We start from the raw sequence: 23,366 nt of genomic DNA on the forward strand, positions 1-23,366 counted from the left end.
TAGCGCTTGATTGTTTTTTGCAACTGCACTTGGGGACACTTTCAAAGTTTTCCCAATTTTTCGCACTGATTGACCTTCATTTCTTAAAGTAATGATGGCCACTCGTTTTTCTTTACTTAGCTGCTTTTTTCTTGCCATAATACAAATTCTAACAGTCTATTCAGTAGGACAATCAGCTTTGTATCCACCTGACTTCTGCACAGCACAACTGATGGTCCCAACCCCATTTATAAGGCAAGAAATCCCACTTATTAAACCTGACAGGGCACACCTGTGAAGTGAAAACCATTTCCGGTGACTACCTCTTGAAGCTCATCAAGAGGATGCCAAGAGTGTGCAAAGCAGTCATCAAAGCAAAAGGTGGCTACTTTGAAGAACCTAGAATATAAGACATATTTTCAGTTGTTTCACACTTTTTTGTTAAGTATATAATTCCACATGTGTTCATTCATAGTTTTGATGCCTTCAGTGTGAATGTACAATTTTCATAGTCATGAAAATACAGAAAAATCTTTAAATGAGGTGTATCCAAACTTTTGGTCTATACTGTATATATATATATATTTTTTAAATAAAATAAGTTTAACATAAAAATCTGATTCAATAATTGGTAATTTTGTTATGACACATTTCCTTTAAGACAAGAATGAATGCTTTTGAAATATACCCTAGTACTTGGGGATGAGCCCATGTCACCTCCTTGTGGCAGAACAGAATCTGATGTGGCCGGAGGCATCACGTATCAGAGTATCTCGGCTCTGCGTATTCTTAAGAGCCACTTCCCCTGTCACTTTCCATCTATACGGATAATTATATTAGAATTATATTACTGGTACTACTGAATGACTTTTTTGCCAGAAATGATATCATCCGATGTCCTGAACAGCCTTCATTTGTGCTGCCCACCACCAGTATAACGGTAAAGTCTTTTCATGAGCCCGAGATCATCATGCCCGTACTAATCTCTGTATCCCTTCCCATAATAGCACATTACTGGATAGATCTATATGGAGTTGTGATATAATCTGCCATTTCTCTTCTCCCCTGGGTGAAGAGATACCATTCCTACCCAACACAGGAGACTGGTAGACGTTTCTGCTGCAGACATTGGAAAACACAAGGGAGTAGCTGATGTCTATAATAAATCGAGTAATGGGGCATATGGGATTAACAGCTCTGATCACCGCAGGTTAACCTCTTAGATGCCGCTGGCAATCATGACAGCGGCATCTAAGGGGTTGGAAATGGGAGAAAGTGTCCCTTCAGACACCCATCACCCTCTCCCTGCAACATGATTGTGGGGGGCTGATGGCATTGTCATGTCAGGCTGTGGGGCTGCTGAAAAGCCTCTGTACATACACCTATAAAACCTGTGGCTGGGCTTCATAGGAGATCAGTAATTTTACAATGCACTGTAATAGAACAGTATCAAGTGATCGCAGGCTCAAGTCCTATAGAGGGACTAAAAAGAAAAAAATAAAGGAATTATTACATACAATGAGATCCCTGTCGGCAGCAGAGCAGGACGCAGCGGTGGTGCAGAGAGGAGGGGAGTATAATTGTTTATTTTTTTGTGTGCAGCGTGATCGGGATCAGAGGGTGCCAAGCATACCAGGATGGAGGTGTGCCCTACATATCAGGATGGAGGTGTGCCCTACATACCAGGATGAAGGGTGCCCTACATACCAGGATGAAGGGTGCCCTACATACCAGGATGAAGGGTGCCCTACATACCAGGATGAAGGGTGCCCTACATACCAGGATGAAGGGTGCCATACATACCAGGATGAAGGATGAGGGGGGGCATACATACCAGGATGAGGGGGGCCATACATACCAGGATGAGGGATGAAGGGTGCCATACATACCAGGATGAGGGATGAAGGGTGCCATACATACCAGGATGAGGGATGAAGGGTGCAATACATACCAGGAAGAGGGATGAAGGGTGCAATACATACCAGGAAGAGGGATGACGGTGCCATACATACCAGGAAGAGGGATGAGGGGGGGGGGGCATACATACCAGGAAGAGGGATGAGGGGGGGGCATACATACCAGGAAGAGGGGGGCCATAGATACCAGGAAGAGGGATGAGGGGGCCAATACATACCAGGATGAAGGGTGCCAGATACCAGGAAGAGGGATGAGGGGGGCCATACATACCAGGATGGTGATGAGGGGGGCCACGTATAACAGGAAGGAGGGGGCCATATATACCAGGATGGGGGATATTAACAGAATTGGGGGACATTACCCATAACAGTGTCAGCAGCAGACCCCCTCCCCCTTAACAGGGCAGCATGACCACATTTTTTGCTTAATTTTTTTCTATTTTCCTCCTCTAAAACTTAGGTGCGTCTTATGGTCCAGTACATCTTATAATCCGAAAAAATACGGTACATATTTGTCATCACCACGTACATGACTGTTCATTTATAAAGAAAAAAGAAAGGATATACCATATTTGCCGGCGTAGAAGACTACTTTTTTGCCCTGAAAAACATGCCTCCAAGTGGGGGGGGGTCGTCTTATACGCCGGGTGCGCTTCAGTTGGGATGCGCCGGGTAGATGCCGGGGCCCTGAGCTGGCGGGGGGGCCCCACTTGCGGTCGGGCACCCCGCCAGGCTATGGGAGGAGGAGAGCGGTGTCCGCACCCGCCCTTCTCCCCCGCTTGCTCAGGGCCCCGGCAGCCGGATACTTACCTCTCCCCGTGCCTCCGCACATCCGCTGTCTTCCTGGTGCGCGCTCCCTGTGACGTCTCAGGTCAGAGGGTGCGGTGACATCTTTCCACCGCGCGCTCCCGAGCCATCACAGGCAGCGCAGAGCGGGAAGACGCCGGCGACGCTGGAGTCCAGACCAGAGCAGCGGCAGCAGGTGAGGAGGAGTGAGGTGAGTATTGTTTTTTTTTTTTTTTTTTTTTAATGTATGGAGGAATGGGGCGTGACATCCTGCATGGGGCATTATATGGGAGGGGGTGAGTATATAACAAACTCTATATTTTGAGTGGAAATGTTGGGGGGGGGTCATCTTATACACCAGCAAATACGGTAGCTTTTGCAAGGTGAGGGACCCACTGTTGCCCAAGGGTCTCTGCATATACCTATAGCCGGGACCGATTGATTGGACATGCTGTGGTTTTAGTCTCCGCTGTTTACGAATCAGAGCTGCGCATTTGCTCAAGATACTGCTGAGCAAACTACAGCCGGCGATCTCCAAAATCTTGTGAAAATCAGAATATGCCATCGTTGACACTAATTTTTTTTTTTTTTTTTTTTTTTTATTAATTGTACAAGAATCTCGATGGCCGCCACTCCCCAGAAACTGCCCCACGCACAATGTCAGCTTCAATTTGTCTTTATAGAAATGTTTGCATTTACAGATATGAATGTTACAAAATGATTTGGTTTCCTCCGTAAAAGAAACTTCCAACTAGGATTCTCTCCCACCCCCCCCAAAAAAAAAATTAGGCTTCACGTACTGGACGCTTTGCCAGGGTGGAACACTGATTTCCGCTAACTTGGTACTGCCCTCTGCAGGCCGCATTCTGCACAGCATTTCTAGCACAAAAAAAAGTTGTGCAAAGTTTTCATTAGTGACGTCCAATTTCATTATGGATGTGAATACAGTATTATGAAAAATGTGCAGTCTATGTACAGGACTCGTGGATAACTTCAGCGGAGAAGACACGAAAATATCAAGCTTCTCTTAAGTCTGCCTTATGCGACCCAGCAGAAAAGCATTCTCTTGTTTAATGGCCTTGTAATCTTCCAAGATCTTCTGCAGATTACTAAGAGTCTTCTTAGCCGCCTCTGTCTCTATCTGCGTAGAGAGGCAAAAAAAGGGTTAAGCTGTCAGTGGTAATCACCAAGTATTAATGCACTGACATGTGCATGCTCCGCAACAGACCTCAACAATCAATGAAATTAAAAAAATATGCATATATAGGATAATAAAAATCTGCTAATCAAAATGAATTTATCAGTTGTGAAGTCAAGCTGCAAACTTGCAGCCATTTTCCACAATATCAGTTATATGTACGAATGGGGGGAGAGGAGTCCAATTCTCTATCCCTAAAAGCTGCCTGGACACATTAGTTAAAAACCAGGTGAATTTCACTGATTTCATCCAATCACCTTATAAGGGAGGCACCCAGCAGCAAATGTCATTGGAAGGAGGAGCGGGCATGTTGGATTTCAGCATGCCCAATCCATTATTCCCTTCCGGTGCTAGATAAATCTCTATCAAATAGTTTCTGGCACCAGCTTATGCTCCTTATGATTTCTAGATCAACCACATATTATACATACAGGCCGCCTTCTTGAAGACTTTCCCCCCTTATAGGACCATTTGTCATGCAATTTTGGATGGTTGCCTCCAAGAGGTTTCACTATGAGTGTATGTCCAGTATTCCGCAATGTGAGATGAGTTAAGGAAAAAAATATATATATATAGCCGCCACCAATTTACCTGCTCTTCTAAATCACGGATCTCTCTCAAAATGGTTCCCGTGTCCTCAATGGTTTGGATTAGATGGCTGCAATTCTAAAACGCAATGAAAGAAATATGAAAACCATGTAAAATGTAATACCAACCACGCAATACAAAGGATAAATGTGGATGGGGAGGGGGCATCTACTGCTAGGTGACCCCTAAATCAGCTGTTTGCAGAAGGGAGAACTCAATGTTTATTGCCAGCAGGAACACCCATCACGATATATGGTCACATCATGCTCATTCTTTTTTTTTCTCCTTTTTTTAAAGGACAGCAGAGGGGAAAAAAAAAAATTCCAAAGAATTATGGCAGGATTCTGTATTCATGAATGCGCACTGACAGTTTAGGAGCCCATCAAGTCCCTGTGCACAGTGTCCGTGCAGGCACACCCTCATCCCTCTCTCCTGTCGGCAGTTGCTTCCCACTGCACTAGTACAAGAAAGTCAAAAGCAAAAAGAAACAAAAAACGATTAAAAACATCCCAATTATAGGTATCGTATACAAAACTTGATTCAAATTGATCAATTACAAGGAGCAAGAGGAGGACTAAAATAGCACGCATGTAACAACTGGGTGCAAGTGCAGAGAACCCCCACAAAAAAATCCATATAGAAGGTGCCATATCATTCATGTAATACCAATTATGGAGCAGTGGGGTCACAGGATGCACACATGCCCACTCCGACGCGCGTTTCGGCGGAAGCCTTTGTCAGACCCCCTGACGAAGGCTTCCACCAAAAAGTGCGTCAGGGTGGTGCGTGTGCATCTTGTGACCCCACTGCTACATTTGACCAGACCAGAAGGCAATACCAGTAATCTGTGCATTCCCAATGGATTGTGTGCATATATGTTATTAATTTAGGCCATATGGGAGTGTAATATGTATATATAGCCATAATTGGTATTTACATGAATGATCTGGCACCCTCTATATGGATTTTTTTGTGGGGGTTCTCTGCACTTGCACCCAGTTGTTACATGCGTGCTATTTTAGTCCTCCTCTTGCTCCTTGTAATTGATCAATTTGAATAAAGTTTTGTATATGATACCTATAATTGGGATGTTTGATAGTTTTTTTTGTTTCTTTTTGCTTTTGACTTTCTTGTACTAGTGCAGTGGGAAGCAACTGCAGACAGGAGAGAGGGATGAGTGTGTGCCTGCACGGACACTGTGCACAAGTGCTCGATGGGCTCCTGCAGCGTCAGTGTGTACGTGCTGGGTCAGGAAATCAGGTCAGGCAACATTCACTCTGGGCAAGCAGGCGCTGTCCATCAATGTGAGGGAAGATGCGCCACGTGGTGACTGACAGGGTGGTATGGTGCACTGAGCCCTTGGCCACACTAAGAGTGCACCGATGCTCCCTCATTTGCATAAGAAATAATGTTTTTTACTGAAAAACTATGCTACATGGATGATTTTTTTTTAGTGGCTAAGTCCTATATATAAGTTCTTTAAATCGTGTTTTAGGGGTGACAGACTAACTTTAAAGGGATATGTTCATCTCATATTGTTAGAATATGCCATCACTTTAAGTGCGGCGGGGGCCAACTTCTAGGATCCTCGCCAATCTGCATTATGAAGGGGGAAAGATCACTGCAGCCCCATTACACAGAGGCAATCCTGGCCACTCAGCTATAGAGAGAACTGCGGCCAGTCCCATTCACTTTAATAGCTGTCTGGGAGCGGCACTGTGTAACAAAAGCTAAATTATTACTGCAGCCTCGTGGCACCTTGGGGGTCCTAGACGTGGGACCCCCACCAATTCTCCTAATGATTAGTTATCTCTATAGAAGATGGTAATAACTGTTTTAATGGAACCACAAAACAGCAAGGGCACATTTATCATAGCATTTGTGTCTTTTTTTTGGCAAATGATGGCATTTCTTTGTTTTGAATGCTTAAAGCCAACTTTATCAATATTTTACTCCATAACATGAGCTTTTTTAGAACCTACGTCAAAACTTTAAAAAAATGATGAGAAAAATGGGACGTGGTTAAGTCTTTGGCGGGAAGCGCGATGTAGTTATGAATGCAGTTCTACATAAAAGTTGCATATTCTAGAGAGGTCGTACAGCAGCAGTCATAAAAAGGCAAAAAAAATTACATTCATGTTGCATCCATTTTTTCCATGCATAAAAAAAAAAGTCACAAATGCCATCTTTTCGAGAAATGTGTGACACGGTCTCTAATTCTCTTGTACCTCATGTAAGGCGGCCAGGTATTTGTAGACCTTTCTGACTGGTTCATCTTTCTTGGCATCCTGTGCAGAAGACACAGAACAGGTTAGCATGCACATAAAGAAATAAACGCGGGGTAAGGACTAAAGCCCGGGTTTCAGTACCTTAAACACAAGCTCGTCAGTCACCACAAACGTCCTGTCGACTTTTCCCGTCAGATTATTGATCTCTTTCTGCAGATCTTTAGTGTCCGAAAGGATCTGATCAGAAAAGAAGTATTCAAAACCCCCAAATCAAAGTAATAGTGTCAAGTGGCATCCATTTACATGAAGTGGCAGTAAGAGATCGTGATTGGATAAGAGGGGCTTCAGAAGGCTTGCAAATCATTATTTTATACCTTGGTGATGTCTTCCTTTTGCTTCTTAATATTGCTTACAATCTCTAGGATTCGTTGGGTGTAGGCAGCGCGGGAGACGTCCTTAGGCAAAGACTCATACTCAGAAACCTATGTGGGATTACAGATTAACATGGTTATAGGAGGTATCAGCCATATTAACAGATCAGCGCTTGGCTTCATGGTCTTAGTACATTAAAAGGCAATGTACTTTACTGTATGTCACATTCAGCCTTGGTGCAGACACTGAAGACATTAAATGGCTAGATCCTATCCTATGGGGTCCGACCACTGAAACAGCCCAAGGATCCAGGGAATGGGGCTCTGACACTCCATCTTGTATGGGGAGGATGTGCAGCCTCTGCTCCATTCATGGTCTATAAAAATAGCCGAGCGCTGTATTTGGCATTACCAGAGCATGCTCCATTCAAAGCCTAAAACACTGGATCGCTGGGAATCCCTGTGGACGGACCCCGAGCGATCAACAAGTTATCCCCTATTCTATGGCAAGGGTATAACTTGATTTTTTTGTTAGCAATCCTTTAATCATATCCGCTCCGCCAGTGATGCTATAGACTGTGGTGCGGTCCAGAATAACCGTGCTGCATCTAGTTATTAGGACTGAGGTACCATCATGTATACCCATCCCAATGCGTATTCTCACCAGCTGTTTGTACAGTTCCTCCTTGCATCTGGCTTCATCCGCTGCAGCTCGAATCTTGTCGTATAAATCCCTGACGTCTTTCATCCAGCGGGAGGATTCATCCTTTACAGAGAACAGAAAAATATCACAACAAAATGGAGAAATGGGGGAGGATCTCACTGCTAACACAACCACCACTAAAGCCTTTGCCCAGAAACCCTCCATTACCATCTACAGGAATAATATGGGTTGCTATTCTTGCCCGCAGTCTACAGTCACATTGACACTATATAGTCTTGGCTGTGTGACTGCTCTATGGCGAGCGGCTACAGGAGATGGCAGCAATTGTGCTTTTTCCATGCCAATGTCACGTACCTCTTTTTCCTGCTGGAGTCTCTTCATCTCTCTGTATTCATCCATCAGTCGAACACGATGAGACTCCCACTGTCCCTCGAGATTCATCATCCGCTGGGTACTGCCGTCTACCAAGGCCTGCAAACCGGAGACGCAGAGGAAGAGATCACATACAAAGCCCCATGTTCGCTGCCTATAACTGGTATATACTAATTGTAACCACCTCCATATAAGGGAGAACTGCTTGCCCCGTGTCCGCCGTGTGCCCGGGGCTCATACATCTGTGGTTTGTGTGCAACATTAGCAAGGAAACCATAACGGGTGTTGTGTGCTGAGGTCCCAGCTTTGGATTGGGATCTGTTCTTCTAGTGTCAGTGACTGGTAGGATAAATCTAGCAGATTCTCGCCTTTAAACTGTTGTCAGGTAACAGATTGGATCAGAGTCATCTCGCAGACTTACCAAGAGATGAACAGCACCATTAAATATTTGTAAAATGTTATACACAATGCATGTTACAAAATACGGATGAAGCAGAGGTGCCTACATAGCTGTACATTTAGGTAATACAGCACTGTCCAGATATCAGTATTTTTTCTCAGGAGTGGGAGCCAAAACCAGGAGTGGGTAATAAATGCAGAATTGGTGACTTGTTTCTATTATACCTTTTCTCTGATTGTTCCTCACCTGCTTTTGGCTCCCACTCCGGAGGAAAAATACTGACCGAATACTGATAGTGGGGCCGTGGCCTTAAAGATTTGCAGGACCTGGTCCAGCGGCCGTGCCTTGATCAGTGGCTGTCGGATAAGAGCCACAAGAACCTCCTCCTATCTGTCGGCATCAGCGGCTCTTCTTTTTATGAGGCATCAGGTGTGTGCATCATGCTGCATCGGTGACGTTGCACCAGGCTGGCTAATAAAATGAGACGCCTTGAATGCAGTCAGGTCAGAGGCGGTTCGCTGCGCCCCTGTCAGACGGCCACTGATTACTGACGGACCGCTGTACCAGGGTGGTGCACATCGATTAGCAGCACCTCTAATCAGTGCACTTGAATGAGGTAGTAATCCCTGGGTATCAGAACTCGCATCCAGGCACTGCTGCTACTTCCACATAAAAATATATCCAAGATTTACTACGTCCTCCTTGTGTGCTGGTATCCAGAAACTACTACTGTATCTATGTTTACTGACATATAGGCACTACTACCTGATCCATGTGTACACCAATACCCTAAAAACCTTATCTATGAATAGCAAGATCTGGGCACTGCTACTTTATCCATGTGGACCGATATGCAGGCACGGCTGTATGATAAAACTACTGCTACCTAGGAACTATTGCATTAGCCATTTGCACCAATTTTCAGGCTCAACTACCTCATTCATGTGTCCCGATGCCATGCATACCAAGATCCAGGCACTACTAATTTGCCAAAGTGTACCGATATTCTGACACCAATACTTCATCCATGCATTGAGAACCAGGCACTACCATTTTATGAATATGTACAGATAGCCAGGCACAACTAGGTCGACCATGTCTAAATAGCTGGACACCACTAGGTCGACCATGTCTGTAAATAGCCGGACACCACTAGGTCGACCATGTCTGTAAATAGCCGGACACCACTAGGTCGACCATGTCTGCAAATAGCCGGACACCACTAGGTCGACCATGTCTGCAAATAGCCGGACACCACTAGGTCGACCATGTCGGTAAATAGCCGGACACCACTAGGTCGACCATGTCTGTAAATAGCCGGACACCACTAGGTCGACCATGTCTGTAAATAGCCGGACACCACTAGGTCGACCATGTCTGTAAATAGCCGGACACCACTAGGTCGACCATGTCTGGAAATAGCCGGAAACTACTACCTCATCCATGCATACAGAGAATCAGGCACTACTATTTTATTTATATACAGTTAGGTCCATATATATTTGGACAGAGACAACATTTTTCTAATTTTGGTTCTAAACATTACCACAATTAATTTTAAACAAAACAATTCAGATGCAGTTGAAGTTCAGACTTTCAGCTTTCATTTGAGGGTATCCACATTAAAATTGGATGAAGGGTTTAGGCGTTTCAGCTCCTTAACATGTGCCACCCTGTTTTATAGGGACCAAAAGTAATTGGACAGATTAAATAATTGTAAATAAATGTTCATTTCTAGTACTTGGTTGAAAACTCTTTGTTGGCAATGACTGCCTTAAGTCTTGAACTCATGGACATCAGACACTGGGTTTCCTCCTTTTTGATGCTCTGCCAGGCCTTCACTGCGGTGCTTTTCAGTTGCTGTTTGTTTGTGGGCCTTTCTGGTTGAAGTTTAGTCTTTAACAAGTGAAATGCATGCTCAATTGGGTTGAGATCAGGTGACTGACTTGGCCATTCAAGAATATTCCACTTCTTTGCTTTAATAAACTCCTGGGTTGCTTTGGCTTTATGTTTTGGGTCATTGTCCATCTGTAGTATGAAACGACGACCGATCAGTTTGGCTGCATTTGGCTGGATCTGAGCACACAGTATGGCTCTGAATACATCAAAATTAATTTGGCTGCTTCTGTCCTGTGTCACATCATCAATAAACACTAGTGACCCAGTGCCACTGGCAGCCATGCATGCCCAAGCCATCACACTGCCTCTGCCGTGTTTTACAGATGATGTGGTATGCTTTGGATCATGAGCTGTACCACGCCTTCGCCATACTTTTCTCTTTCCATCATTCTGGTAGAGGTTGATCTTGGTTTCATCTGTCCAAATAATGTTCTTCCAGAACTGTGCTGGCTTTTTTAGATGTTTTTTAGCAAAGTCCAGTCTAGCTTTTTATTCTTGATGCTTATGAGTGGCTTGCACCGTGCAGTGAACCCTCTGTAGTTACTTTCATGCAGTCTTCTCTTTATGGTAGATTTGGATATTGATACGCCTACCTCCTGGAGAGTGTTGTTCACTTGGTTGGCTGTTGTGAAGGGGTTTTTCTTCACCATGGAGATTATTCTGCGATCATCCACCACTGTTGTCTTCGGTGGGAGCCCAGGTCTTTTTGCATTGATGAGTTCACCAGTGCTTTCTTTCTTTCTCAGGATGTACCAAACTGTAGATTTTGCCACTCCTAATATTGTAGCAATTTCTCGGATAGGTTTTTTCTGTTTTTGCAGCTTAAGGATGGCTTGTTTCACCTGCATGGAGAGCTCCTTTGACCACATGTTTACTTCACAGCAAAACCTTCCAAATGCAAGCACCACACCTCAAATTAACTCCAGGCCTTTTATCTGCTTAATTGAGAATGACATAACGAAGGGATTGCCCACACCTGTCCATGAAATAGCCTTGGAGTCAATTGTCCAATTACTTTTGGTCCCTTTAAAAACAGGGTGGCACATGTTAAGGAGCTGAAGCTCCTAAACCTTTCATCCAATTTTAATGTGGATACCCTCAAATGAAAGCTGAAAGTCTGAACTTCAACTGCATCCGAATTGTTTTGTTTAAAATTCATTGTGGTAATGTCTAGAACCAAAATTAGAAAAATGTTGTCTCTGTCCAAATATATATGGACCTAACTGTATGTACTTCTATCCAGGAATTAAAGGGGTTGTCTGGTGAAAATCCATAGGATAGGAGATACCCAGCTGATCAGTGGGGGTCCGATAGCTGGTACCAGCACCAGTCGGCAGAGTAGGGAATTTTTATCAAACATACTGCTAGAGCGAAGATGCCGGACTGACACTCCATTGCTTTCCTGTGGGGCAGCTCACCTCTGCACTCCGCTTTTTCCAGCAGCCTAAGAGAGAATAAATGGAGCTGCGGTCGGACGTGCGCCCTGCCGCCCCATTCTGCCGATCGGTGGGGGTCCTTAGCAGTCAATAAAATATCACATGTCCTGCAAAAAAGGTGATAACTGGCTTTCACCAGACAACCCCGTTAATATCTCATCTTTGTGAACTTATATCCAGGCACTACTGCGTCATCTAGAAGTTCACACAGATGAGGTAGCAGTGTCTGGATGGGTAAAATATCTTGACAAGTGAATAATAAAGATGATATAAGGACTATTCTCCACTTTTTTTTTTCAGATAATCATCTATTTTACCTGCAATTTGGCGAGATTATTCTCAGCATCAGGCAGTAACTCTACCGCTCTCTTTTTCACCTTCACCACTTTCTCCTTTTCGTCACAGTGCTGCTGCAGTTTCTCTGCCTCTTCCTCCACCTGAAATACAGGTTTGTATTGCTTCAATCCTGAAAGGAAATCTTTTATTTAACACTATGATCGATCGGTCTGTACCTGAGCGATGGTGAGACGGAGATGCTTGGTGGTCTCAGATAGGCCTTGGATATCCCGCTCCATATCCTCTATTTGCTGCTGCAGAGACAACAGCTCTTGTTGTTCGGCTTCTGCATCCTGGAGTGGAATTAGGAGGAAAGTAAGAATAAATATCAAGGAGGCTGAAAACCCGAGTAATACCAGGACTGAGGACAGTGGTGCAAGTCATCATCAGAGCATCATTGCAATAATGAATTACATATGATGGAATTGCATTTCAAGCAATTACCTATTTTTGTATAGGGTCAAGAAAGGTGAATATTTTCTGGTAGGAAAACTGCTGACAGCCTGTCCTTAGGGGCTGAATAAGTGGGACCCCCACTGATTAATAGAATAAAGGGCCTGCAGCTCCATCATAATAGGTACAATGTCTATGTGTGGCCGGGCTTGGTACTACAGCTTAGCCCCATTCACCTAAATAGGGCTTGAGCTACAGTGCCATGTACAGCCACATGGGCAGATGAGACCATGTGCACATGGTAACAGTAATGGGCCACCTTGCCAAACTTTGGTGAGGTCCCAAAGGTTAAAATCTGACCAATCGCACATTGATGACTCCTTTAACTAGTAATTCAGTGAATGAGAATACAAATATGGCTCCATACCTGGGTGTCCTTTTTAGGAAGACTTTCAGCGGCTCTTTGCATCTGTTCAGTCAATATTTGAGGGTCCTGAAAGACAGAAAAGGAGGCATACTCAGACAGAACCTGCATTTTATTCTGAAAAAAGGTCTCAGACGGAATTAATTTAATAAATAATAATCTATAATTAATATGGACTTAAAGTGCTGACTCTCAGCTTTAATTTGAGGGTATTCACAGTCTGAAGAAGGCTTGGACAGCTCCTGATCTTCCGCACAGCGCATCCTGTGTAACACATGGCGGAGGCGGTGTGATGGCTAGGCATGAATGGCTTCCAATGGCGCAGGGTCACTAGTGCTTATTGATGATGTGATTGAAGACAGAAGCAGCCAGATTAATCTTGTGTGTACAGGACGATACTCTGCTCAGATTAAACCAAATGTAGCAAGGACGGTTGGACGGCGCTTCACAGGACAGATGGACAATGACTAGTGTTGAGCGAGTATGTTCGATCAACCCTTTCGCCGAGTATGCTCGGGCCGAGCTACGAGTAATTATAGCTGCTCGGTGATCAGGTTAAATCGCTCCCGTGTGCATGATTTGCAACTGTTTGACAGCTTTATTACATGGGAGGAATGTCTATTTCTTACACATTCCTCACATGTAATAAAACTGTCAAACAGTTGCAAATCATGCACACGGGAGGGGAGCGATTTCCCCTTATCACTGAGCAGCTGTAAATACTTGGAGCTCGGCCCGAGCATACTCGGACAGAACATACTCACTCAACCCTAACAATGACCCAACACATCCTGTGAAAGCAAAGAAGTGGAATATTCTGCAATGGTCGAGTAATCACCAGATCTCAGCCCATCGAGCCGCATTTCACAGGATGAAGACAAAACGTAAGGCAGAAAGAGCCACAGACAAGAAACCACTGAAGTCACTGCAGTAAAGGCGGCAAACAATCACAAAGGAGGAAACCAGCGATGGTGACGTCCATGGCTTCCAGACTTCAGAATGAACATTTTATTTATGGTAGAGTTAATTTGTCCAATTACTTTTGAGGCTCTGAAATGAGGAAACTGTAGAAAAAAAGGTTGCAATTCCTAAACATTTCACAGGATAATTTTGTTCAATCCCTTTAATTAAACCTGAAAGTCTACACTTCAATTGCATCTCAGTTGTTTCATTTTAAAATAAAAAAAAAAATAGCAAAATAGCGGCCTGCAGAGCTGAAATCACAAAACTTCATCATACACACATACACACATCTGATAACCGGATACCTGTTGGTGGGTGAACTTTTGGGCATGGGTGAATCTGGAGCCTTTGTTCTGATCCACTGCCCCTTCCACAGTGAAGGCTTTCAGCATGTCCGCAAGATCTTGTGTGGATGATCCGGGAACATGGTTCTCTGTAAGCTGCTGGCTGCAATTGTGGAGCTGATCCTGTATCCGTTTCTGCAAACGCTGACGTTTCCTGCTGCGGTACTCCTGTAAGAGTGGAGCGAAGTGAATGGTACCGTAAAAGGTGTCTGCACGGCTTTTTCTTCCCTTCAGCTAATTGCAAAATCCCTAGAAGTTTTTTTTGACAAACTCACCTCTGGAGACAAACGAGAGGCAAGACCTTGGCTTTTCCACTCTGCCTCCCACTCTTGCACGGCACTGAGGTCGGATGTGTTCCTCTCAAGTAGCGAGGCTGCTAAAGAGTAGGCATGAGGCAGCTGGGTGCTAACAGAAGGCAGGTAACACTCCCAATACTCCTTCCGTTCTGCAAGCAGAAGAATTGCAGCCAGTCATGAAATTACATATACAATGAATCGGACTATGGTTGTGTCTATTATTCTTACCGTGCGGAATGGCCTTGGATGCAGAATCTCCAGCAAGAGACAGCGGCTGCGCGTGAAAACGATGCAACCGGCATAAACTCTTAAAAACAGAAGGAAGAAAAGCACAAAATTATTTAAATCGACTCTCAGAATTGTATGTTCCTAGAACCACTGTGCTTTTTTGTTTTTCTTTTTTAAATCAGATAATTTTTATTGTGAAACGTGTTCCTTTTGAATGTCTAGTTCCTCTTTCCAGGCAAAGGGTAATTATTTTAGATTTCAGTTCTTCTATTGTTGGGGAAGCCTGGTCTAACCAATGTGGTGATGACCACTTTCTAGCTTGGAACAGCACCCTATAAATGGCTAGAATCCACACCATCCCCCCAAAAGCCTCAGTATGCGCAACCTTGGGTCCAAGTGTAAGTGTATCCCAAAAACCTGTTCTACACGGGTGGTCACCCCTATCCAGTACCTTCCCTCCTATTCCGCATCTTGGACATGAATCCGTAGTCCGCGCTCCAATTATTAAGGTATACAAAACGCCGAATATCAAGTAAAAGGAAGATTTGGAGCAATCTTTGGGACTCCAATAAGGATAGTATAGGTGTTAATTCTAGAATTTCACTTCATTGTTTTGGATACAAACTATTGGGGGCTCCCTCTATGTGAACACCTCCAAGTTAACATAGGCTCAACCTCCATAATATAATAATGGGATGCCATGAAAGCATTTTTTATCCCAGTATGGATGAATAATGCCATTAAAATCTCCCATGATGAGTACAGAGACACCTGGTATTCTCTCCATAAATACTGCTGTCGTCTTCATCACGAGGAATATAGACAGCTATCAAAAGAATTTCCTTGGAGTATATTTTACAATGAATACCAATCTTCCCCCCTCATCAATTTTAGAAAAGATTAATTCAATTGGAATAGATCTATGAACAGAATACGGACCCTCTGGAGAAGCTCGAGAAGGCTGAGTGAAGACTGAGGCTACTCCAAGACCAGACACAGTTTTATCTTTTTGCAGGTGCGTCTCCTGCACATACACCACTGCAGGTAAACGCTCCCGGATATACTCCATGATCGCGCCCCTGAGACACCGCCCAGACCCCTAAACTTAAATGACGCTTTAAGTCTAGGAATTGTGCTCTCCGTTTTGAGACTTCAATGGAATATTCTGGAAAAAAGGAGAATTTAGGGCCACTGATGGAAATATCCCCTTTAGTGCGGGCAGCTCTGAGGATGGTGTCTCCGTCCTGATAATGGAGCAGCTTGATAAGAACTGGACATGAAGGGACACCTGGCGGTAGTGGTCTATGTGCTCTTTCCACAGCTTATAGAGATAAGGATTCAGCACCAAATAACGAGTGAAGCCACTTATCATAGTGCTCTGTGGGGTTATTTCCTTCAGTTTTCTCAGGAATGCCCACCACCATTATATTGTTTCTCTAGAGCCTGTTCTCCAAACCATCCACTTTGGACCATAAGGCTGAGATTTGTTGACCATGTCTATATGAGTCCCGTTCTATTTGGGGTATTTTATCCTCCAGGTCACTGTTTCTCCCCTCCACTGCTGTAGCACATTCAGAAACCTTTTGCAGACCTTGCCACATATAGGAAAATTCACCCTTCAGCAGAGCCACCTGGGTGTTAATTGAGGATACAGCAGAGCTGCAGTGTGCTACAGCAACAAATACATCTTTCAATGTAGGCTCATGTTCTGGGCTGTTGGCAAAAGCGGCATCACCTGTTTGGGGTTGTACAACTGGGAGAACCTCAGGATCGTGTTCATCAAAATTTCTGAATTCCCCTATAGGCGCTGCAGACCATTTATTATGCCCATCAAGTGATACATGTCTTTACAGCGGAGGAAACCCTTTTGCCTGGGGTCCTGTAAAAGCTGGATAACTTCGCCGCAGTAGCGGCCACTGCTTTTTCCGCCCTAGTACCTGCCAAAAGGCACGTCAGCACCATTTTGGATTTCTCTGCCAGCTGTGTGAGCCGCGTCCCGGAGATTTTTACCAGCACCACTGGCCATAATCACGCTGCCAGCGGGTGTCAGGAGATACAGGGGATATTCCGCGGCTCTTAAAGTAGACGTACAGGATCGCAGGGGCCCAGTGGAGACTTATGCAGGACCGTGTCCTCGGAATTCTCCTGCTGCACGACCGCTCATGTGCCCGGCCAAACCACAACCAGAAAATAATTCACAAGAATATCATTCAGTCTTCTTCACACATTCAAGAGGCGTAAGCCGTATGATCCATAGGGCCATCCCATTCATATGCAACAAGGTGGGGGTGGATTCGGAGGAACATTTTATTTCTATACATTGCGCCATATATAACAGTGGTGGAGAACCAATGGCATGCATACCAGAGGGGGCACATGCGCTGACCCTCTCAGCACTAGCGCCGCGGCCACTCTCCCCTGCAGGCGCACCGTCCCCCTCAGCACTAGCGCCGCGGCCACTCTCCCCTGCAGGCGCGCCATCCCCCTCAGCACTAGCGCCGCGGCCACTCTCCCCTGCAGGCGCGCCGTCCCCCTCAGCACTAGCGCCGCGGCCACTCTCCCCTGCAGGCGCGCCGTCCCCCTCAGCACTAGCGCCGCGCCCACTCTCCCCTGCAGGCGCGCAGTCCCCCTCAGCACTAGCGCCGCGCCCACTCTCCCCTGCAGGCGCGCCGTCCCCCTCAGCACTAGCGCCGCGCCGTCCCCCTCAGCACTAGCGCCGCGCCCACTCTCCCCTGCAGGCGCGCCGTCCCCCTCAGCACTAGCGCCGCGGCCACTCTCCCCTGCAGGCAGGCGCACCGTCCCCCCTCAGCACTAGCGCCGCACCGTCCCCCTCAACACTAGCGCCGCACCCACTCTCCCCTGCAGGCGCGCCGTCCCCCTCAGCACTAGCGCTGCGGCCACTCTCCCCTGCAGGCGCGCCGTCCACCTCAGCACTAGCGCTCGGCCACTCTCCCCTGCAGGCGCGCCGTCCCCCTCAGTACTAGCGCCGCGGCCATTCTCCCCTGCAGGCGCGCCGTCCCCCTCAGTACTAGCGCCGCGGCCATTCTCCCCTGCAGGCGCGCCGTCTCTCTCAGCACTAGCGCCGCGGTCACATGATATGCTCCTGTCCTAATCTGGAACCTTTCTGGAAAGGGATGTTGGAAATTATAAATAGGGTTTGTTCAATTCACATAGTCCCTACATCTTTTAGGTGTATACTGGGGTATGTTGAGAACTTGACTACTGATTAATATGGTAAGACGGCCGTGTCCTGTATGTAGTTCATGGCTAGCTCAATTCTGGATAACGGATTAGGTCCCCACAATCCACAAAGTTCCCAGGCTCCTAAGTAAACCCTTCCCCGCGTCTCCTCCCTGGTCTTGATTGACAGCTGGAGAATTGTCCTATGTCACTTAATTCTGCACTGAAGAAGGCGATCAATCAAAACCAAGAGGACAGCGAGTAGGCCGTATCTACTAAGGAGAGATTGAGCAATTCCTGGGCTTGGGATCGCCTTGTAACCTTATTTGTTTATACAATAAAAGTTAGATTTTTTTTCCAGAAATTTTCATGAAAGTACGTTTCAACATCTGTGCCAGTCCACTATAGGCCTTTTTTTGTTTGTTTTTTTGTTTTTATGGAAACATAGGCTCCCTTTAACCTTAATCCCTCCATGATCTCGCAATTTTATGCCTTTTTTCCCCAGGTGTTTTTCCTCCCCTACACTCAAGAGCCATAACAGTTATTTTTCTGTCTACACAGCCTAATTTTTTGCCGGACGGGTTGAAGTTTTGAATGAAACCATTGATTTCACCATATAATTAATGTCCCTGTCAGACATTCACAGCAGCATTTAAGGGGTTAAACAGCAGCAGCAATTAGGGCAAGCTCTGGTAACTGCTTTTACAGATGGATCAACCAAGGGTGTGGAGCGGGGTCAGCTCTGGAGCCCGCTACAGGACGTACCAGTGCATCCTAAACCTCTTTTTTCTAAAGTATCTTGAAGAAAAACCTACCTGAGAACGTTTTGCAGCTGCGGTTCGGCAAGATGGCGGCAGCCAGGGAAGAGAGAGCTGCAGCTTTATCTTGGTCGCAATCTCCCTTTGTAGCACCGCAGACTTACCTAGGTGACCAAAAAACAAAAAGAAACGGTCATGACCGCCTACCTATGTAATCTTTACAATGTCATGTTATATGGCTTATTTAAAGATATTGATTGAAGGCATAAAAGAAGCACAAAGAACAAAATAAAGGCACACTAAATCTGCCGGACATGGCACCCTATAAGAATCAAATTTTCTCATGGGAAGGAGGGGGTGACAGGCGCAGCTGATGGGGAAAGGGGGAGGCCTAACAGGCGCTGCCGACAGGGAGGGGGTGGTGACAGGTGCTGTAGATGGGGAGGGGGAGGCGACAGGCGCTGTAGAGGGGGAGGCGACAGGCGCTGTAGAGGGGGAGGCGGTTGCGACAGGTACTGCCAACCTTGGACAGGTGCACAGTACCTACTGCTCGTCATGCAACATCATGAGTGCCTCTCACCTCCCGATGCAGAACTGAGGAGTGGAGAACCCCCTTAGGAACCAAGTTATACATTACATCACAACATGTAGTCAATAGATATCCGTTCTCTATCTGCTCTCCTCCATTACCGGCTGGCTGATGAGCGTCTTCCTGGGAGTGTCTTGGAAGCTTCTCAGCCAAGAAAATCAAAAGTGCTCGAATATCCGGCTCACTACTGTATAGGAATGTCTGGTAACCAACTTCTCCAGTATATCCCAGGTCCTGAGGGATACAAAGAATAAAACCCCCAAACGTTATAATCAATAATAACTAACTCCTTATAATAAAACTGTCCCATAAAAAGACCAAATTAGAAAAAAAAAAAGCCCTAATTGAAAAAGTCTGTATGCTGCGTGTTACTTCCAAAATAGTTACAAGTCTGTCATTTCATCCTCTATAGTTGGCACTAAGGGGCACAATACACCAGTCAGTCAAGGGTCTAAAGTATACATGTCAAACTCTGGCCTGCAGGGTGGTTTTATTTGGCCCGAGACACCAGAACCATCATCCCTATGTGGGCTTATTATTCTGTATGGAGTGTAAGGGGGAAGACCAGGGTGTAAGTACTTTCAGAGCAAGGGATCCGGAACTGCCGGGGCCGTGCCTCTGGTTGCAGGAGGAAGACAGACTGCGAGGACAGGAGTCAGGTGACCGAGAGACTGGTGGCGTGGGTAGAGAGAGGAAGAGACTAGGACGTTTGCGCGGGAAAGCAGAGCTGGGTCCTGATCAGCAGCGCAGTGTGAGAGGGTCCAGGCTCCTGGCTCCAGGACTGGGAGCAAGAGCCGAGTGCAGTGGACCGGAGGAGTCAAGCCGACTAGAAGAGACGCAGAGTCGGTGGAGCCGGGCACGTGAGGTGCCGTGTTATGGACTAGGGGCTCAGGGGGTAAAACCGGAGACCGCCCGCTGCCGCCAGAAGACAGAGCATGGTTTGGGCGGGGACGCCTGAAGAAATCAACACCGGCCTCAGCTGGCAACTGCCTTGTGGAGGAAAAGAGTCAGCTAAGTGTAAAAACTGTCGCTTACAACCGGTTCGACTCTGCTACATCCAGTTAAACTGTGAACTGTCAAGTTAAAGACTTTTTACCGGCTACTTCCCTTGTTTTCCCCCATATTTTCCCCTGATACTCCCTGCATGGAGATTTACCCTGTTATTATAAACTTCCCCTGTGTTTCTGTGTCACTGCATCTAAAGTACCCGTGTTACATTTGGCGTAGTCGGCAGGATGCAGTCGTTAGACACAGACACTGCAGATCAGTCCATCCTGGGTGCCCCTGGATCTAGCTTGCCGCTGGTGGCCATGCTCAGCAATCTCCCAAAGTTCACCGGGGACAATATGATGCTGTGGGACTGGATTGAGAGAGTTAAGAGTATGTTACGTATGCATCCGATGACCCCAGCTATGCAAGCCGAAATAGCCTTACTGGCCCTGGACGGCGAGGCCCGATAATCCGTGATGTACCGCCCTCCCCATGACCGGGATACTGTAGAAAAAGTGGTGCGGATACTGGAGGAGATGCATGGGGATCCCACCAATGTAGGAGAGCTGAGGATACGGCTGTTTCACCAAGTGTAGCAGGAGGGGGAGACTGTGACGCAGTATGTTAATGCCTTACAGAGGGTGCATGCCTATATCACTAGAAAAGACGACATGGTGGAATTTGGGAATGGGCCCCCCTGACGTGATCTTAAGGGACCAATTTGTGGCAGGCCTCAGGGATGTGCAGCTGAAGCAGGCCTTGCGGGAGCGTCTGCGCCAGCCCACGTATGACTTTTCTATAAGTGGGGACGGAGGCACGTATGAGAGAGCAGGAGATGGGGGTGACGGCCCTGGCAGGGATGGTCCGAAGTAATGAGGTACCCACCCCGCCTGCAGCTGAACTGGAATGGGCTCGAGAGAAGCGAAAGGAGATACAGGAGATGCGGGATGAATGGTCCAGTCTCAAGAAGACCCCTGCCCCGACACCAGAGATACCCAGATCGATTGCCCCAGTTATGGAAAGAATTGAATTCAGGACCCCCCCTGCATGAGAGTTCCGTAGGGGAGTGAGGCAGCCCTACACAGACTGAGACACGACCTGCTGGAAGTGTGGAGGAGCAGGACATTACGCCAAGGGCTGTGCTAGCCGAGGGCGGCCCCTGTCATGGCAGCCGTTAAACTAGCGGGCTCCGTGTTTGGGGGACACAGCCTGGAGCCTAAGGAAGGAGAAAGAAAAAGAGGAAGTCCCAAGGACCTGGTTTCCACTAGCCCGACTGTCTGGGCCGAAATAAGCAGTCGGGCTGTTCACTGCCTGTTTGACAGGGGATCCCAGGTGACTACGATGACAGAAGCCTACTTCCAACAGCGATTTCCAGAGATAGCATGGCCTGAATGGGGACCAGTAATTAGACTCACGGCAGCTAATCAATTACCCATCCCGGTCGCAGGGGTCGTGTGGATGAAGATCCGAGTGTGTGGAAAAGATGTGGGAAAAAAAAAAGGAGTCGTCCTGGTCGCAGGGGAAACTGGAAGTGGAGTGGACCCCCGGTGACCCTCGGAATGAATGTGCTGAAAGATCGGGCAAATCCTGATTAGTGAGCCGAAGGAGATTCCTCTAGACCAGTGGGACCCGCGAACCCCCCAAAAGGAGGGTCTTTCAACAACTAATCCGAGCTGCCCAGGCTCAGGAGACGTCGAGTGAAGGGAAGATCCTGGGGAAAATGATAGTGCCAGCAGCTACGGTGATCACCTTACCACCCGGACAAACTGTACTCATGTTATCCGCACGGGCCTGCACACCTCTTGAGGGAGGTCGAAGTTCAGATAGAACCAACATCGATGGACAAAATACCCCCCGGACTCTTGGTGGCTCAGACACTGGCCACCGTCCAGGGTGACAATGTTATAGTGCGGTGTGTTAATCTGGGCGAAGATGATCTCACACTCACTCCCAGGGCGGAAATAGCCCAGATTCTGGGAATGCCAGAGAAGTTGGTGCGACCTGATGTGGTACAGATGTCCGCTGTAAGAGGAGACCCCTGGACTCGGGCGGTCACCGTGCCGCCGGAATCCCACCGGGCAAGTGCGAAGGGGGGGACGAAGATTCCTAGAACGAATGCAGGCTGAATTGATGGGACTTTCACCTCGATAGGTGCAGCAGGTTGAGGAGGTACTGGAGCGGTACCAGGAAGTCTTTGCTTGCCATGAGGATGATTTTGGTTGCACCGAAGCCATTACCCACGAGATTCCCACGGGGAGCTCTGCCACAGTGCGGGAGAGATACCGGCAGATACCTCCCCAGATGTATATAGAGGTTAAGGAGATGCTAGCCCATATGTTACAGAATGGTGTGATAAGGGAGAGTCAGAGTCCGTGGGCAGCCCAGATTGTCCTGGTCCAGAAGAAATGTGGGACCCTGCGGTTCTGTGTGGACTATAGACGACTGAATGCCTGTACAGTACGGGACTCTTACCCACTACCCCGAATCGAAGAGTCCCTGTCGACCTTAGGAAAGGCAAGATACTTCTCCTCCTTGGATCTGGCCAGCGGGTGTTGGCAAGTGCCCGTGGCTGAACATGACCCAGCGAAGACGGCGTTCTTATTACCCATGGGACTGTTCGTGTTCAATCGGATGCCCTTCGGCCTGACTAACGCCCCTGGGACGTTCCAGCGTCTGATGGAGAGGTGCCTGGGCAATTTAAACTTCGAGGTGACACTGATTTACCTTGATGACATAACTGTCTATGCTGCCACCTTCGAGGAGCACCTCCAGCAACTGGAGCAAGTACTGAGACGCCTACAGAGTCACGGCCTAAAGGTGAAGCCCCAGAAATGCCACCTGTTCCACAAACAGATCGAATATCTCGGTCATACTGTGTCCGGTGAAGGAGTCAGTCCCACCCAGGAAAAAGGAGGCCGCCGTACAGGAGTGGCCTACCCCGAAGACAGTGAAGGACGTTCAGGTCTTCCTGGGACTTCCCGGGTACTACCGAAGATTCGTGAAGAACTTCACCCGCATAGCCAACCCA

General features: G+C 46.9%; 1 protein-coding gene across 3 annotated transcripts in view; it reads right to left on the reverse strand.

The window, feature by feature from the left end:
• Positions 1-2,969: 2,969 nt before the first annotated feature.
• CCDC22 (CCC complex scaffolding subunit CCDC22) overlaps positions 2,970-23,366 on the reverse strand; it is a 28,675-nt gene continuing 8,278 nt past the window's right edge. For 2 of the 3 annotated variants that reach the window (XM_073639980.1, XM_073639981.1), the window contains exons 4-18: positions 19,450-19,582; positions 18,817-18,923; positions 14,822-14,900; positions 14,573-14,742; positions 14,259-14,465; positions 12,994-13,059; positions 12,350-12,466; positions 12,155-12,274; positions 8,085-8,201; positions 7,731-7,832; positions 7,070-7,177; positions 6,837-6,932; positions 6,696-6,755; positions 4,471-4,545; positions 2,970-3,822 (exon numbers count right to left, since the gene is read on the reverse strand). In XM_073639980.1, the coding sequence (XP_073496081.1) occupies positions 3,709-3,822; positions 4,471-4,545; positions 6,696-6,755; positions 6,837-6,932; positions 7,070-7,177; positions 7,731-7,832; positions 8,085-8,201; positions 12,155-12,274; positions 12,350-12,466; positions 12,994-13,059; positions 14,259-14,465; positions 14,573-14,742; positions 14,822-14,900; positions 18,817-18,923; positions 19,450-19,582 (1,671 nt within the window). In that variant the 3' untranslated portion in view covers positions 2,970-3,708. The remainder of the gene's footprint in view (positions 3,823-4,470; positions 4,546-6,695; positions 6,756-6,836; positions 6,933-7,069; positions 7,178-7,730; positions 7,833-8,084; positions 8,202-12,154; positions 12,275-12,349; positions 12,467-12,993; positions 13,060-14,258; positions 14,466-14,572; positions 14,743-14,821; positions 14,901-18,816; positions 18,924-19,449; positions 19,583-23,366) is intronic. The other variant, XM_073639979.1, reaches the window with a different exon arrangement.

This window comes from Phyllobates terribilis, unplaced genomic scaffold (genome assembly GCF_046119375.1).
Source record: "Phyllobates terribilis strain yellow unplaced genomic scaffold, ASM4611937v1 Scaffold_7__3_contigs__length_470593459, whole genome shotgun sequence".
NCBI lineage: Eukaryota > Metazoa > Chordata > Amphibia > Anura > Dendrobatidae > Phyllobates > Phyllobates terribilis.